The 19,216-nt window shown below is 43.1% G+C and overlaps 1 protein-coding gene across 1 annotated transcript in view; it reads right to left on the reverse strand.

The window, feature by feature from the left end:
* Positions 1 to 1,070: 1,070 nt before the first annotated feature.
* Positions 1,071 to 19,216, reverse strand: part of RRP15 (ribosomal RNA processing 15 homolog) — a 31,765-nt gene continuing 13,619 nt past the window's right edge. Inside the window, exon 5 of the mRNA XM_053383152.1 lies at positions 1,071 to 1,698. Within this exon, the coding sequence (XP_053239127.1) occupies positions 1,537 to 1,698 (162 nt within the window). The 3' untranslated portion in view covers positions 1,071 to 1,536. The remainder of the gene's footprint in view (positions 1,699 to 19,216) is intronic.

Genomic DNA, 19,216 nt, shown 5'->3' on the forward strand with positions numbered 1-19,216 from the left:
AAGTTGTTGAGCTTTTTTTAGGGAGCCAGAGAGCATTTTTTAGGGAGAGCAAAACCTGGGGGTCTAAAAATCAACCAGGGGCTCTACTTGAACCAAGACAAAGACTCTGCAGTCGAGGGAGGTTACTCTTGCTCATCCTACTGCCCTTCAACTCTTAATAGTGTTTCTTGAATTAGAGGGATCTTTCCACTCAGGGGATAGACCCATCAAGCAGTGGTCAGGCACCAAGACCAAGACAAACCCAGTCAATGACTTCTGGCCAGAAAAGGAAGAGGGAGCAATTCACTCCAATTCCATGGCCCTGCAGAAGAGGACTGGGGAAGCCTCAGTAAAGAGTATGTTCTCCAGGCGTCATGTTGCTACTGGGTGAGGATCTCAGATGGGACAGGCACAAGAAAGCAAAGTTCTGTCACCCTCCTCCCTTCAGTTTTTCTGTTGTTATCATTATCCCAATCCATTGGGATCATTTTCATTCCAGAAAAGAGAAAATTCTGAGGACTCAAAAGATATCCTTTAGCTAGGCCCAACAGCTTCCGCATGCCTAGATGGCTTTTATTTATATTTTTAAAAACCCAACCACTACACTGAGCCTTGCACTGGATTATGGTGGCTTTTATTTCTTGCTGTACCTGGTGAAGGATCTGCCTAATTTTATTTGCAGTTTAACACACTGTTGTTGCTCTTGTTTTATTTTGTTTGCTATTTACCCAACAAAGCTTTTGAAAAGAAACACAAAAACAGTCGTTTCGCAACAAATTGTTTTTGAAACTCCACTCGGCTTCTAAAGGGATGCATCACGTAGCATAGAAATCCCAAAGTCTCCCTGGGTGTGTGGAATTAGTTACACAGTCCTTTGGATCCCAGCCCTAGTATCTCAAATTTCAATTAACTTTCAGAGTGCAAACTTAATATATTAAAGAGAATTCAAAGCCATTGCCCCCTCCACACACAAACACACATATGGAAAAAGGAGAGGACACAGTATGGCTACATTTCCTGGCTTTTCCTCCTCCTTTTAAAATTAAGTTTTCATGGTCGTCTCCAGTTATATCAACGCTCAGAGACCAAAATCACACATTAATGGTTGCTTTATTACCTACAAAGCCTTTCGAAGCCAAGAAAGGTTAAGTCTCTATAGAAGCAAATAATTTTACATGGTAAGGATATTTCACTGTTTTATTTTATGAACTGATAAACACCTAGCCAAGTTACAAACAGAGAGGTGGAAATGCAAGCATCATGTTAATATTTAAACTCATAGAGACCTTGGCAAAAACCCCTCCCTTTTTCCGACTGGGCAGGTGCTGCTGTTTTGACTGTACAGCTTTGTTTTGGAAATATGTATAAATTAGACATCTTTAGAGAGGAAATACTGCAGATTTCAGGATTGTTGGACGATGCTTTGTTAAAACGAGTTTCCCCTCAACCTTCAAAGAGACTGTCTGTAAGAAAAAAGGCATCCTTGCTTGAATCAAGTATCTTTATATTAACCACCACCCCAAAAAAACCCCACTAGTTTTTGAATCGCTTTGGATTTCATCGGTCTGAGTCACTTTCACTCTCCTCCTTGATTCCACTGTCTTCTCCAGCAGCGTTTTCCCCATCACTCTGTTTATCCCAGTCTTTCATGGAAGCTCCCATCATGAAGTCGTCTCGCAATATACTCCAGGCCGGTCCCTCTTCCGATCTAGATTCATCCTGAGGGTTGGGAAAGGAGACGAGCGTGAATGGTAATATCAAGCAGAAGCAAATTAAGTTTCCTTAACTGGAAGCATCCAAGACAGACTATATTTAGAATTATAGATATGCTACCTGATCCCTACAGGGATCTTGCTTTAAAAAGTAATGGAAACCTTTAAAAAGTAATGAAAGCATTCCCAGGCAGAGGGCCTTCTTAGTATCACAGTAGTCTCTCACTCACAGCTGTGGAACGCCCTCCTCTCAGATGTCACAGAACTAAACAACTATCTGACTTTAGAAAACATCCGAAGCCAGCCCTGTATAGGGAAGTTTTTAATGTTTGATGTTTTACTGTGGTTTTCTAATCTGTTGCAAGCTGTCCAGAGTGGCTGGGGCAACTCAGTCAGATGGGTGACATATAAATTACTATTATTAATATATTCACTCAAACTCCAACTTACGTAGCTCACAACTGACACCTACTCACATGGCTAGAGCTTACAAAAGAAAGGCCCAAGATCCAATTGAAAAAAGAAATTAATGTAGGTAAGACAAGGAATCTTAAAAGCAAGAAAATCGGTAAGTCAAAGAAGCATCAAAAGGGGTTTTTCTCCAGTAGCTACCCATGATACCCCATAGAGTGGAGGTACTCAAGAGAAGACTTGCCTCTACTGAAGAGCTTAGCAGGGAGTCCTTCACAGGCCTGAAGTCAACTAAACCCAGACTGGGAGCTTGCAGAGCTGACAAAGCACTGCCACAAACCGATCATGTTGCCTGGCCTAGGCAGCCCCGTGTATGGTATTACAGTAGCCCAACCAACTGTTTCAGCCCAACTGAAATATAGGTTATCAGAAGAACATAGAAGACTGAAGTTGGGCTATATCTACCCAAAGCAGACCTGTACCTTGCATGACTGCCAACCTAAGCTAGTGAAGGGCAACCTGGCCTACAGAGGAAACATGTGGCCTCACTAACAATGCTGGAACACCCCCCCAGGCAGCCCGCCCCTTTTGGAGGTAGCACAACCATGTCAAGAACAGGGTAAACCACCCACCAGGAATACACCAAAACATGAATGCAACAGAGTAGAAGAACAGTCTGCCAGGACCTCTTTTGGAAGAGGCCACTGAACAAAGCACTTTAAAATGGTGCCTCAAATTCTGAGCCATAGAATACCATGGTCAATTGCATTTAAAGCGACCGAGGAGAATTGCACGCAAACTCCTGGTGGTTTTGGTCCCTCGAGGTGACCAAAAGCAGGCCTAAAGCCTACATGAAATGGCTCCAGAAACTCAGCCCTCACCCACGAGTGCTTGGCACTGTATGGCAACCACATAAGCTCTGTGAATCCCCAAAGAAGGGTGATTCCCACCTCTAAAAACTGAAGATGTTTAACCGGAGACTTCTTCAGTAAATAGTTTACAGCATACTCCATTATCAAACATGTTAGAGAGCTTATTTTGACATCTGTAAGAAATGCAGCGTTTTAGTAGTAATCCGAGGGCTGGCTCATGCATGACATACATCACTTAATCTCTCAGCACTCGAGGACTAGAAGGGGAACGCAAAAACTACATCTGGGATCTACAGGAAAGCACAGAGCGCTGCAGAGTGTACAGGAATGTACAACGACATCTCCCCCATACTCCCAAATCTCTCTTGGTGGATCAAGTTAAAAAGCTTTTGGATCGTGCGTGCAACTCCCAACTCCGTGTCATTCCAAGAGATTTCAAAATACATGTGAACTGAGGACCGGCTTCATTTTATTTCTGCAAACAAGGTGCATGCAAGGACACAGCGTTGGGTGCTTAAGTAGCAAGAGTGCTGGCTATTTTCAGACAAGCTACAAGAAGAAGAAGAAGAAGAAGAAGAAGAAGAAGAAGAAGAAGAAGAAGAAGAAGAAGAAGAAGAAGAAGAAGAAGAAGAGTTTGGATTTGATATCCCGCCTTTCACTCCCCTTCAGGAGTCTCAAAGCGGCTAACAATCTCCTTTCCCTTCCTCCCCCACAACAAACACTCTGTGAGGTGAGTGGGGCTGAGAGACTTCAGAGAAGTATGACTGGCCCAAGGTCACCCAGCAGCTGCATGTGGAGGAGCGGAGACGCGAACCCGGTTCCCCAGATTACGAGACTACCGCTCTTAACCACTACACCACACTGGCTCTCCACCATACAAGCATGGCATGGCGCACTTTGACCTCCCCCCCCAATATGGATTAATCTATAGTTAACCCAGGGAACAGTGTCTTTTAAAAAAAGCTTCTATGTGGCAATCTAAGCTGCCTCTCTTTAATTACTCTCAAGATACAGCTTCATTAAGACATTACCTGGCACATTGCACCAACACAAAACATGGGTTTCATAAAGCCCTCAAACAAACAACTCACCCCAAAGTTAACATTTAGCGTATCTGGTTAGTTACCCAAAAGCCTCCTTGGTGTCAGCCAGTCATATGGGGCAATATCTGATGATAGTCACACTCAAAGAAGACCCACTGATTTCAGTGGGTCTATTCAGAGTATGACTTAATTGTCTATCATCATAGCAGAAAGCTGCCATGTTGTTGTTGTTTAACAAGTTCATATCTGGATAGCAATACACTGGTAATTTTACTCTGAATTTGTTTTTTTGCTTGGAAGCAGGTGGTATAAGGCTACTTTGAGAAGGTATAAAAAAGACAGAAGTTTGTTTTTTACTAAGGATTTAGAACTTCACTAGTTGTCCGTTATTTGAGAATGAAGAAGCAAAAAAGACATTTTCTACAGTGCAACAGCACCACTTTGTGGTGGCTACAATTCAAGCAGTAGCATACCAAAACATAGCCTTTGCAGCAAAAGCTAAGCATGTCCTGTGGCTTAGCAAATTTAGTTTGCATTCCTATATACAATTATGTGGGGATAAATCCCACTGAACTCAATGGAGCTTACTTCTAGATAGAAACATATAGGACTGCAGTGCTATTGCATCAACAAGGCATTTAGTGCTTTCTTTTTAATAAACATTTACCAAAGAAAATTTACAGAGATCCACAGTTATGATTCGTTTTCAGTCCCATTAAATACAGCTCAGCCGTGTTCAACATCAAACTAGCAGCATAATTCTAACCACATCTAATCAGAAATTCCCAGGTCCTGTTGAGTTCCCTGGTATGCAGGTATAGTGGGACTGCAGCCTAAATATTTTTTTTAACTTAAAGGTAAGTATTGATGAAATACTTCATATCCATGGCTGCTCCAGAAGGATGTCATCTTGCCCAAAACCAGACCCATCTGCATTCTTCCTTCCCCCTGCTCCTCACATCCCACTATTAAAATTAAACAGCATTTTTTTACAATTATTGTTAGGTTCCATTGTAATTAATTCTATGGATTGGTTGGTTTGGTAAGCTTTGAGGCTTACACAGACCCACCAAGAGAGTTCTTGCTATTACCAAGAATCGTCAAGCTGTAACGCTCCCTCCTAACCAAGCCCCATCACCATTAAGATCACTTCCTTTCTTTCCTGCAGGGTAGAAACCAGCACAGATCTCATGTGTCTAGTGTTTGATGGGTGCAACACATGAATTCATGAAATCAGCCAGGCACCAGGTGCATTCTTCACCTGGCTCTTGGCCACTTGCAACCAAGTCAAGATGCCTGGGCATCTCTACCATCGGGAGGTGCCAGCCTGGGGATCAATGGATCTGGACTGTTTTCACACACTAATACCACATCCTGTAGAATTCTACTAGTTACAGTGGTACCTCGGGTTACATACACTTCAGGTTACATACGCTTCAAGTTACAGACTCTGCTAACCGAGAAATAGTGCTTCAGATTAAGAACTTTGCTTCAGGATAAGAACAGAAATCATGCTCCGACGGCGCGGTGGCAGCAGGAGGTCCCATTAGCTAAAGTGGTACCTCAGGTTAAGAACAGTTTCAGGTTAAGAACGGACCTCCGGAACGAATTAAGTACTTAACCCAAGGTACCACTGTATATTTTTATCTGACCAATCAGAATGAATGTCAGAAACCAAAATGCTTTTTTCTGTGCAGCCTGAGCAGGAGCAGTGAACAACATTATAGTTAATTGTTGTATCTTGTCTTCACTTACCCCAGCCCCTGCTCACAGTTGTGAAGAATATCCTTATACTATGAATTGTCTGTGTCACCATTAAGAAGAAGGGGGTAGGAATAGGCCAATAGGTATGTGGACTGTCCCTGGATAAAGTGACTTTTCTTCTTTTAGTTCTCAAGGGTTGTCATCTGAAGTAGCCAGATGTTTAACTGATAATCAATCACAGTCAGTAAAACATTTGAAAAACAAGGCTTTAGAGCTGTCTTGCCCCCAAATGGCAACTAGACATTCTATTTTGGTGACTGTAACCTTGGTTTAAGGAGCTATTTGGCATCTAGCTTATATATCTGAATTTCTAACACTGATCTGCTATATGTACAGTGAGAAGTCCTGAGTTTCTGCACCACATCTACATAGCAAAATAGACATATGCACTTTTCATACATCACTGTGTATATGAAGAGTATATGTGATTTTCTACATGGACGTGACAGCCATATGGAAAACTTGTCTTGTGGGAGGACACCCATAGACAGGGAAGCACTGTGGGCCACCTAACATATTTTTAAAACTCAAAGCCCCCAAACACAAATCAGCACATCTGATGTGCTCATTGACTTCACCCCATGGGCCAACATGTGAATCGATTCTGACCCAGTTCTCCTAAAAGAGAAGAGAAAAGAGTCCAAAGAACACAATAAGGTCCTTCTCTACATGATTAGCAATCAGCTCACATTGACTCTCCCTCTGCAAAAACGTATTATCTAATGCCAGAATCCAACTTCCTCTAACAAACTTATTCCTGGCACCTGCAACATGATGCAACTTTAATTCTACCTTATTAAGCCAAGGCCTACATTCCTTGCCTTCCAAAATGGCACATTCCTGAGAAGCCAAAACAATCCGTATCTTGGCACAGCAGTGCAGAGAGGTGTATATTCACAAAACCCCACACCTAGATAGGCACTTCTTTTTGCATTTTTGTAATAAGAATGATACATTCATATGGCTGAAGGAATAGTGTGCAAAATTCCTCACTCACCCACCCAGAAAAGATGATGACTGGTCTTCCACGTTTGCTTCATTGGTGCAAAGCAAAAAAAAATGTAAATTTCATTTGGTGCTTAGGTGCAGTGTCTCATCTCTGTTCATGTTTTCAACAAGTTGTCATTTACTAGGCATCAAAGCATGCAAAATTTCAATGGGGACTGGATAGTCTTGTCTTATTTCCTAACATTATCCTTGCAGCAAAGGCCAGCTTCTGGTGGAACAAACTGCAGTTTCTTCTACACCAGAAGCAGAAGCTTTACCTCGCCTCTCCTCATACACACAGAGCACAATGGAGGGCCGAAATCCCAAGACTGGTGCTCATAACAAACCATTGTTTGTTGTTGCTTCCCAACCAGCCCAACGTGTATGTGAGAAATACTTCTTAGAAACGACAAACTTAAGCTCTTGTACTGAAATCAAAAGGACTTACAAGTAAACATGTTTTGCAGCAGCTTTTTGCTCATTACTCTGAGGACTCATTTACCAGGGCAAACTAATCTCCATTTAGTAGAAACATATTGGCAGTCCAAGCTCAATTAGTAAAATAAAAATAGAGACAAGACAACCCTTTGGAGGCAATAAAACCAGCCCCAGTTGGGGCACTGCAATTTTTACGGGGGGGCTGAATGCCAATCATTGGAAAGCATTCAAACCTTCACCCAAAAAAATTTTTTGAGGGGGTGGGCTTGTGACTTTTCTAGTTAGGTATATAAAATCTTCACTTGCCTTGCACAGGATTGTGGCCAAACTCTGAAGCTGGAATTTACCTAGGAATTCTCCTGTCACTGAGTTTGCCAAACCACAGCACAAGTGAGCTTCTACCCATTTAATTCTCGATCGCATGAGCAGTCTTTGGATGTAAAAACAAATCAAGTTTTTGATAGGCAAAGACATCAGCTGGGACATTGAGAGAATGCTATATACTAAGAATTGCTAAATACAACTGCTGCAAGCTTGAACATTTAAGCTCCATATGAATCAGTGGGACTGAGACCAAAAAGGGCATTGCTTTCCCAGCTGTATCGACTTAGCATCTCTCCATAGCAAAAAGAGATTTAAAGGAAATCTTACGATGGCTTTTCCTTCCCATCTGCATTTGTAGCTACCATGTACATTGCACACCAGGAAGGAACTTGACCTCCCTCACTCACCCCCCTCCTCAGTAAAAATAGGTAACTGAAGCAAACAGCATGCAGTGGGAATCAATGGCATTTAAGTGTTCCCTAATGCTGGCTGATAGGACTTGAACTTGCTTCATTCTTAAGCCATTGTGACTTTGGTGCATTACTGTAATAATTACTGTATATCCCAGGTCCCCAAAATGAGTAGGAATATTAAAGACAACTATTTCTTTCATGTGGCAACTTTGGTTTATCAGGTCGTTTAGAATTTCTACGATGAAGAAACGAAAATCCCTCTAGGGCCTCAAAGGGGCATTGCAGCTTTGGAAATAGGCAAAATGCATTTAGATTTAAGCAAAGCCAAGTGATAAATCATTAAAAAAAGGCTTCAGTTAGTTGACAGCCATACTGAAAATAAACTCCAGTCCTCTCTGCAGAATGCAATTTCAGTTGGTGGGTGGGTGATGGAATTGGCCACTGCTGCCTTGGAACAAAACCCAAGCAGCAAGTTATACTGGCTTCAAAACACAAATGTGAAAAATGATGTACACAATTGTACACCCCCAGTCCCATCAGCAGCTGTTAATCAGGAGGCTCTGCTACAGCTGCTGGAAAGCATTCCCAGTAAGCAAACATCACAGAGAATTGTTTACAGCACCTGGTCTCCATTCTCTTCTGGATAACTTCATCTCCAGCGCACAGAAGTGTTGTGTTTGTCCTGCTTTAATTAGCCACAGAGCTGTGGAATTACAGGTTTGCGTTCTGAGTCTTTGCTGGGGGACCACCCAAGGAAGGCAACCTCACTCCATGTACACCCAATATTTAACAGCCTCACTTGGGTTCTGTTTCAAACCATGCGAATAAAAGCGTGCTTCAGGTTGACATTGACCAAGGATGAAGCTCCTGCAAGCTTAAGCCCAGCACTTAATCAGAAACATGCACGGAGGGCCTCAATGGGCCATACAGCACTTCTAGGATCAGAGGAAGGCTGCCTCCGAATGCCAGTCACTAGGGAATTGTAGCATGTCAGGGATATCATGCTCATCGCCCGCCTGGGGTGCTTCCCCAAAATATCTAGTCTCCCACTGTAGGAAACAGGATGCTTTGATGGACAGGTCTTTTGTCTGATCTGGCAGGGCAAGCTAAAGCATGATACAGTTGGTGGACGCCACAATGAACATCAGGCCTTTGGATGCAACCTTACTTACTCCCAGTTTCATCCCATCTACCTTGCTTATGACAGAGTTCTTCCCTGGCCACATTCACTCCTTATCAGCTGGAATGTGCACAGTTTCTATAGCAGTTCTTTGACATGGAGGCAATGGCCACTTTCACACCATGCTGCTTTAAATGTATGTGGACAGAAACTGCACAATCCAACTGACAGATGAGTATTCCCAATTAAGATTCAGTTGCTTCCAATACTATTCCTCTCCAGCTGCTGACTCTTCCATTTTTGGTGTTCAGGATTCAACAGCAACTCAAGACCATCACCCTTGGTTTATGCACTGGTACATGTCAGTGGCGGCTCATTTAATCAGGTCAGATATTCAGCACATACATAAAAAATGGGCAAATAACTCACGTTTTCCTACCTCCAGTCCAGTAGTGCTTCATGCCCTGGTTTTCCCTGCTTCCTCCTCTACAAAGTCAACACTGAGCCCAAGGAGCAGGATACTGATGGGCAGTGCCACCCCCTTGACCTGGTTGCAAGGAGGCAGGCAGGTAGAAATCGAGGGCAAAATATGTTTGGTGGGGCAGTGCCCCACTGGCCCTATGGAATCAGCCTCCACTGCCCCAGTCCAAGCTGCTGAATTCCAGGGCACTAACAGATCGACAGGATTTGCTTCTGAATAAACAGGAATGAAACTGAACTGCTTTTCAGAACTGTACTTTGAACAACAAAATGGCAGTAGAATTATAGAAATGAGCATGCATAAAGTCACGTCAAAGCAGATATAGTTCAGCAGCAGCAGCAGCTACAATGGCTTTCAAACTACAACTCAATGAGCAGACAAGTGGCAAACTGCATCTGCAAATTAACCTGGAGGGGCCTTAGAAGCAGCATCCTAATTATCCTTTTCAGTCCCATGGCTCTATGAGATTTGCAACATTGCCAGATAATTTCCATGTGACCCACCAGTGTTCAGCGCTGTTCCACCCCTGGGATTCCATGTTCAAAAATATATACAATTAGTACTGGGGCAGAAAAGCTTCATTGTTCCATAAAGGAAAAAAATACTTATTAACTTAAATCTGCATCACTAAACTTGAGATGTTTTCAATAGACCAAGATTCTCTGCAGAATTCCCCCTACTTTTAAGAATGCACTCCCTATTAGGGGAATATGTGCAGAGCTAGTTGAGAGACTGGCAGTACTAGGGTCTAAATTCTCTGTTCATGAGCCAGGTAGGGTTAACGAAGGCATAATGCTTTGTTGAACATCTTAATCCCGACCTGGAAAGATCAGACCGTCTATCGGAAAGAATCCATTTTTATGCTAGCTTAGCCCTTGGCCTGCCTGGAGAAGAGCCTGCCAAATCCTGGCCATTCTGTACCAATTCCTAAAGTGTGATATGGACCATATAAAAGGGCTTGGACTGCGCTTGGCCAGTTAATTCCAAAGCCTCTATGATCTTTCCAGGTTGTTACTAAGATGCAAGCTCAATAAGGCACACACACACAATAAAATCAAAACTGCTTCCCAAGGTGCATTCCTTACTGATGGTTAAGGCTCTGATAGCAGCAGGCTGGCTACTGAAAAGCAAGAAGATGGTGGGTGCAAAGTCTCATAAACTAGGACACACACAGCTCCATGCACAACGGGCTAAAGAGCAGGGGAAGAGAAAGACACCTTCCTTCCCATCTGCTTCTGACTGGTTTGCCAGAAAAGGCCTCTTCTTGACCACCTTCTTAAGAGGGAGAAGGGTAAAGTCACACCTTCACTACCAAGGCCTTTCACTCCACATTGCTGAACACATTTCCATGACCCTGAAGAAATTTGGAGGCAACGTTCTGCAAAAAAAGGCACGTTGTCTATCTATACAACGGAGCCCAAAGCTAGAAGTCAATTTGGAATTAAAATGATACCTAACGAAAGCTTGGGAAGTTTATATTTCAGAATTTACTATGGTTACGGTAGTCCACAACTACGTGACTCAACAAAAATCTGAATGGTGCCATTTTCAGCTTCAATGTAAAAGACAGCTTAGGGTTAAAGGTAAAGGTAAAGGGACCCCTGACCATTAGGTCCAGTCGTGGCCGACTCTGGGGTTGCAGCGCTCATCTCGCTTTATTGGCCGAGGAAGCCGGCGTACAGCTTCCGGGTCATGTGGCCAGCATGACTAAGCCGCTTCTGCCGAACCAGAGCAGCGCATGGAAACACCGTTTACCTTTCCGCCGGAGTGGTACCTATTTATCTACTTGCACTCTGATGCGCTTTCGTACTGCTAGGTTGGCAGGAGCAGGGACTGAGTAACGGGAGCTCACCCCGTCACGGGGATTCAAACCGCGACCTTCTGCAAGGCTCTTGCAGACCTTCCGCAAGTTCTAGGCTCTGTGGTTTAACCCACAGTGCCACCCGCGTCCCAGCTTAGGGTTAGGGGAGCCTAAATGAGAGATAGTGCAGGTGAATGAGCATTCAAGACAATCATGACCACAGGAATTACGGAAGCTGTTAGTATAATACTGTCAAGTTAAAACTCAAATAAAATATATGTGACTATCATGCTTCTAAAGTTTAATAAAGCAGTCCTAATTGAATTAGAGATTTTGGATGTCTGTGCACAATGCATGTACTAGATCAAAAGGTGTGTATCGCAGGTTGTTCCAAGTTGTTTTATATACCATTGCTATATTTAAACAAAAAAACCATTCTGGCAGTAATACCAGGGGGAAATAAGGTAACAACTCAAGTTCCCCTTGCAAGATATTTCAACACAATGGATAGTACTGGTTGTTAATTTAAGGTCATGCATTACATATGAACACATGCACAAAACAGATCATGTAATTGTTGATTTATCATCACTATGATTTAATACGCTTTTTTCTCTTGCAAGTTTCTACAATGCAGTCCTGTTCTTCAGGCTACTTAACAAGTTCCAAACATCTCCCTAGCTCATATATTATAATAGCAGAGGGAGATTCTGGTATGCAGACAAGCAGCTACAGTGCTTCTAGCAGAGACACCCAGCAGAGGCACCTCCACTTTTGCACAATTGTTAGGATATATGAGGTTCAGCTACACTTCGCAAAACAAACTTTTAAAAGCACAGAGGAGCTTTGTAACTGCTCCTCTCCCCAATTGTCTCCTTAGTGCGGACTTGGACGCAGCCTGACTACAGAGTGCAGATATGCAGATACTGACGTACAACACAACTGCAGGAGCAAGGGGAGCAAAACCACAAACTTTTCCAAATTGCAGAGGGGATGAATTATGATGAAGGGAGGAAGATCCTGACCAGTAGGGAGGGAGACGCTCTCTGAATCTTGCATCTAGCCTCAGTAGAAGAGGGGAAGTGTAGAAATCAATGCTACGGCACAGCCTGCCCCCTCTTCTTTCTCCACTGCCAAGTTCTTGCATTATCTCCCTCCAAAACCACGCTGTGCTCATCCTCTATCTCCCAGAAGATTGTATCTTAGTACTCCCTGTGCAAAGGGGTCCAAGGCAGGGTTGGTATTCCTGGCTGGCCCTACAGTGGGCACTGGAGTGGTGGAGATAAAACTCTTCAAGTACTGGGGGATATCCAATAAAGATAGAGTAGACTCAATGGACTTAAGTCCCCATTATGTCTCTGTGAGAGGCCATGCTCAGAATAACTCAACTCAACGCTGGGAATACAAATGTTCCAAGCCTGCCCCCCCTCACTGCTACCATACTCTAAATGGCACGGCACAAACAAACCCCGCTGCCTTCCCCAAGCAGGCTTCCCAGATAAGGAAGATGGGAAGGGGGCAGAGACCACAAGATCCTGCCCAGAAACAAGCATTATGTACCTTGGAGAGAGAAAAAAATATATTACAAAAGTCAGCAGGTTCAGCGAGGATTAAAAAATACTTTGATAAACCGTTAATGATATGAAAGGCAAAGTCCTTGGATCCCGTTCAAAAAAATAATTACTCCCATCTGAGCACAGAAAATCTGCAGAGAGGGCTCCAGTTTTTAAAGGAGCATGAACAAGTTTTCAAACACCAGACCGTGAAACCTCACTGGAGCTGTAGAGGAGACAGGCGATAGGAAAACCCTTCTCTGCTGGTGAACGTGAACGAGCATGCACAGGATCTGCACAGGCAGCAAAATTAGGTGGCACGATAAAAGATGGTATCAGATTGTAAGCAGGGGTGGGGAAGGAAATCAAACTGTGGTCTCCCACCCCCCAAAAAACACACACAAAATGCTGGCTTTCTAGCTGCATACAATTTTAGGCAGGGAAACTTCCCACACTTCCAAAACTTTGGGACTTTACCACCTTATTCCGCTTCACGTAAAGACCTGCCTTACATCTTTCCTTTTTCCTTTCTCCTTCTGTGATGGAACTCCTATTTGGGGACTTCCCTGGCTTTTTTCTGGCCCACGTAGGACCAGTCTGGATAGTTGGCCTTGGTGAAGATTTGACATTTTCATCCCCAAAAGTTTTTGATTTGAGTTTCTACTGAAATGAGGCTGCATTTTAATGTTGCATTTTAATGTTGTTTTTAAGTTGTATTTTAATCAATTGTTTTTATACCTGGTGTTAGCCGCCCTGAGCCCAGTCTTGGCTGGAGAGGGTGGGGTATAAATATTATTATTATTATTATTATTATTATTATTATTATTATTATTATTTTGCAGTTGTAGAACTCTGAAAGCTTCAAAAAGATCAATGAAATCCAGCTCACAATGTAGTGAGCAAGATGTACCACAAACCCTTCCTAGGAATGTACCCTCCATGACATTAAATTCCTCTATTAAAGAGAAAACAAGGCACTTAGGTACCGAGGCTGGTGTTCAACTACTTCAGACCCTGCTTGTGCCACTCTCTTCAACCTTGGGTCCCCAGATGGTGTGGGACAACTCCCATCATCCTTGAAAGCTGGGCAAAGCTAGTCGTGGATCATAGGAGTTAGAAGCCAAGAACATCTGGGGCCCAAGGTTGAAGAATTCTGTGTTACAGTATGTTCTATTCACTAAGGATTGCATGTGCTACTTTGAGGACACGGTGAGATAAAGTGTATGCTTGAGCACAAGCAAAGCAGGTCTAACCTGCAGCAGAAGAGAGCTATACGGAATCGCAGGCACTGGAGAGGTCTTGCTCTCTGTTTCAAGGTTTGTTCAGCAGCACATCTGCTGCTCACACGACCGTTCAGGCTACGGTGTGTACTGCTGAGTAGGCAGTGTCATAGCGGAGAGACAAAATAAATACTTTCTTCACGGGCTTCTGAATGATCTGTGGCTGACCTTAAGCTACCATAGCGTAGGAACTGATAAGATTCCTGCCCTGTGGCCTTGAATATCGACACTTACAATTTGGCCTACCAGAGCATTCATTCTTCAAGTTCAATCAAAACTTTTCAAGTTCAATTAAAACTTGTTTTCCAAAGCTGGACTTGCCAGGTTAAGAGAGAGAGAGAGAGAGATGCTCAAAGCAGTTTAGAAACCTAATAACCATGCATTTATAGGCATTCCCACACCAACAAAAGAACACAAAGTGGTGGTGCACACTTTTGGCAATGCACGGCACAAAAATGTGCCTAGTTCTGACATCTACTCGTTGCATGCAGCTGGAGGAAATTTTGTGTTCCCCACCTCTCTCTGATCTATGGCCACAATCGAGCTTCAACCCCCCCCCCCATTAATACAATGAAACAGTACTTCTCCATTGCAAACTGATTACCCTGGAGATATTCATGCAAATTCCATCTTTCGCAGTTCCACTCAAGAGTTTAGATGCATTAACAACCTACCTGTCACATAAAAGCTGCAGAAATCCATAAGGAAGGAACGCTTAATATGCGTGTCCCCAAAATACCTCCATCCACAAATATTTGTGTTCTGAGGTCAAGTTCCTACCTGATGCTGAACATTTCAATTCCCATTTATTTCTTTAAAAGGTGAAGGGTGGGGAACAAAAGCAAAACCAAAGCCAGCCTTGACTGAGAGCCACATGGCAACCCCTCCCCCCCAAGAGTTGGTTTAGTTGAATAGTAGGAAGAGATTTAGAGTTCAAAAAGTTGCAGGAAGTGAAAATGGGGGGGGGGGGAGAGAGAAGAGGAGAGAATAGCCACAAATACCAAGGCATTACTATAAAGACAGATTTTGCCGCAAATGCATATGATCTAAAAAATCCAGGATTTTGCACACCTCCCCCACCAGCTTTATAACATTATTTCAACTAAGGGGTTGAGGGAAAGGTATCAGATGTTAGGTTTGGAAAGCTGACAAAAGCTTCTCCCATCCAAAATTGATTTTCTGAAATACCTACCAGGCGGGGGGTGGGGGTGGGGAGAGAACCAAACACCCCACATCGTACTTTTTACCATGCAAAAAGACAACCAGGACATTTCAGCCGTACAGAAGCAAGACGTCCTCCAGCACCCGTTTCGCTCATCAGTTCCACGGGTAAAATATGTATGGGGCCTAGTCAAACCACAGGAGTCTCTGCCTGGCAACTATGCATATTGGCTAGATACCATGCACAGCACACCTGAATGTGCTGCCGAGTTGTGCACAGTCTCCATTTAACCCACAGTAAAACTGAACACATACACACACATACACATACACACACAAGACTTCACAAGAGAAGAGGAGCTTGTTCTCTTCTCATTCTGCAAGTACTCCAGGCAAAAGGAGAGTGAAGACCCTGCCAAATGGGAGCCTGCCCAGTCCCCATCCCCCCCAATATACCATAATGGCATGGGTTTCGTTCTCCTTGGCTAGGCCACGCTTGCATATTACCCCCTCCTTACTTCCACGTAGCTCCTGGTCTGCCTTCCCACCCAACCTCAATGATTTTTAGTGACAAGACCTGCTCTGTCAGCAACCAAAGCACCAACTCTGACCACAGTGCTAGCTATGCAACACGCCCTGTAAGTCAGTTTTAAGTTTCTGTGTACCAACAGATTACGAACAGCAGCACTGGAGAGCTTCTATTACAACATCAAGCTTATTATTCTAATTTTTCCAGCCTTTGAAATCAAGCAAGCCGGACAGATTTAAGGAGAAATGGAACACTTGGCGGCAGTCTAAGTTACTCTTATTACCCAATGAATTTTTAAAATACTTTAATCGTACACTTGCGTGAAACTCAGAGGGTTCTTCATGCCACGGAGTGTTTCGGCATGCTTCCCGAAAGCACACTAAACAAAGAACGCATGACAAACTGTTGTCTCCCAACTGATTAAAGTATTTCTTGCTGGCACAGGAAAGCGCTTAGTTAACTCCAATGGAATGGGGCCAAGAGAAGTATTCCACCCACTAGCGAGCACAAAGTTCAAGCATGAACGCAAATATGCATTATAAACATGCAGCTTCTGAAATTCTAGATTCCGAAACCCCAAGTCCTGCTCCCTTTCGAATCTGACTGATCCAACATCTTTGCCCTTGAACGATTTTTTAAAAGCAGATTCCTCTCGGAAGGAATTCTTGCGTCGGCAGTAACCCTGCAGCTAGGCTGGAACACAGGTAACTCGGCAGAACTTTTAATGAAAAGCAAAACACTGCAGATAAAGTCTTTCCCCGATTCAAACCAGTGTGAACAAATGTCATTCTGAGGTCTGAGGTCAGCCCCAAAACCAAGTCATTCACAAGCCCACAACAGATACAGTCATACCTCGGGTTGAAGTTGCTTCAGGTTGAGCGTTTTCGGGTTGCGCTCTGTGGCGACCCGGAAGTAACGGAACACGTTACTTCCAGGTTTTGCCGCTTGCGCATGCACAGATGTCACAATGATGTCACACGCATGCGCAGAAGCGGTGAATCGCGACCCGCGCAGATGCAGGGTGCGTTTGCTTCAGGATGCGAACGGGGCTCCAGAGCGGATCCTGTTCGCATCCAGAGGTACCACCGTAATGGTAAGTACCAGATGAAATGTAGGAAAGACAATTTCTAACCTCCAACCTGTCATTTCAAGTTTTCAACAGTCTTAACAGTCCTCCAACCTGTCATTTCAAGTTTTCAACAGTCTTAACAGTCCTTCTGGTTCAGATCAATGGCCCATCAGTAAAGTATTCATAGCCAGAGTGGTTGACATAGGCTGGGTTGATACACAACACAAACCCATGATTTGCTTATTTTAAACTGTAGATCCATAATGTCTGAATGTGAGCCTACTCACATTTGGAGCTTTCAAACTCAAAGCATGGCTTGAAGCTAGGATAAGCTGTGGTATATTTTTGAATTGACAGATCACTGATAAGCTGCTCCAGCTCATGAGGCTACTGCAGATGGAGATGGGAGTGAACTTACGAAGCTGGATGATGAGCAAATAGGAAACAATTCAGATAAGCACCATCATTTGGTTTCTTCATTATGGCTTGGCAGTATGCCTGAACTCAGCCAATGCATGTCGCAAAGCTGTGCAGAGAAGGACAGCAGGGGATAGGCAGCACCATAAAGTGGACCACTTGAAAGCAGAGATGGTAGCTTGGAGCAAGAACAACGCTGCCTAAGATCTCATTTTTCCTTTTCAACCAAGATGAGAGAGCCAAGGTTTCCTGCAAGTGCTGACATAGTTTCCAACTCAAATTTCAATACCATTTCCCAGAAAAAAATAATCTGTCCAAGACTGAACACCGAAGGACCAAAAAGGGGAAATGAATCTGCTGACAAATGTGGCAAGTTATTGGCTTGGCAAATAAAGAAGAGACAAAAACTCAACACGGTAACAAATATAGAAGTGGAAGGAAAGAATATAAGCAACCCAGCTGAAATTAGGAACTGCTTTCAGAACTACTTTAGACAACTTTACACACAAGGGCCGCAGAAGGAAATGGACATACAACAATTCCTCGAGGAAAATGGGCTGAAAAAGGTCTCGCAGGAAAGTAAGACTATTTTGAACCAGGAGATATCAGCACAAGAAATAGAAGATGCCATTCAAGGCATGGCGTTGGGCAAATCCCCAGGACCGGATGGACTGACTTCCAAATATTATAAAATATTATAAAGTACTGAAGGAAGGGTTGATACAACCTTTGAAGGAAGTCTGTAACGAGATTATGGAGGGGAAAAGGGCACCCGATACGTGGAGAGAGGCCTACATTACACTTATACCAAAGACAGAGACTGAAAAGACCCAACTTAAAAACTACCGACCCATCTCGTTATTGAATGTGGATTACAAAATCTTTGCTGACATTTTAGCAAAGAGACTGAAAAGAGTATTGATGGAGGAGATTCATGGGGACCAAGCAGGCTTTCTCCCGAAAAGGCATTTGTCGGATAATGTAAGGAATATAATTGACATTTTGGAAAAGTTGGAAGTGAACATAAACACTAAGGCTGTTTTGATATTTGTGGACGCCGAGAAAGCCTTTGACAACATTTCTTGGAGCTTTATGTTGAAGAACCTCCGGGGGATGGGGGTAGGCCAAGGGTTTGAGAATAGTATAGGTGCAATTTATTCTGAACAGAAAGCAAAATTAATTGTAAATAATGTGGTTACAGAAGAGTTCAAGATTGAAAAAGGGACACGACAGGGGTGCCCTATCTCCCCATTACTTTTTATATCGGTCCTGGAGGTTTTGCTTAATATGATTAGGAGGGACCAGTTGGTTAAAGGGATTCAGGTCGGAGCTAAACAATATAAACTGAGAGCATTTGCAGATGACCTAGTACTTACATTGCAAGAGCCAGAAGCTAGTACGAAAAGAGTTTTGGAAATAATCCAAGAGTTTGGTCAATTGGCAGGATTTAAATTGAATAAGTTAAAAACAAAGGTATTGGAGAAAAATCTAACACAGGTTGAAAAAGAAAGGTTTCAGAATGAGACAGGGCTGACTGTGGTTAAAAAAGTGAAATATTTGGGTATAAATATGACAGCTAAGAATGTGAATTTATTTAAAGATAATTATGAAAAAACTTGGACAGAAGTGAAAAAAGACTTGGAGATTTGGTCAAATTTAAAGCTTTCCTTGTTAGGTCGAATCGCAGTTATAAAGATGAATGTATTGCCAAGAATGCTGTTTTTGTTTCAAGCACTGCAAATAATGGACAAAATGGATTGTTTCAAGAGGTGGCAAAAAGACATATCTAAATTTGTCTGGCAGGGCAAAAAGCCCAGAATTAAATTTAAGATATTAACGGATTCAAAGGAAAGAGGGGGGGT

The sequence above is a fragment of the Podarcis raffonei genome, chromosome 3, assembly GCF_027172205.1.
Source record: "Podarcis raffonei isolate rPodRaf1 chromosome 3, rPodRaf1.pri, whole genome shotgun sequence".
Lineage (NCBI taxonomy): Eukaryota > Metazoa > Chordata > Lepidosauria > Squamata > Lacertidae > Podarcis > Podarcis raffonei.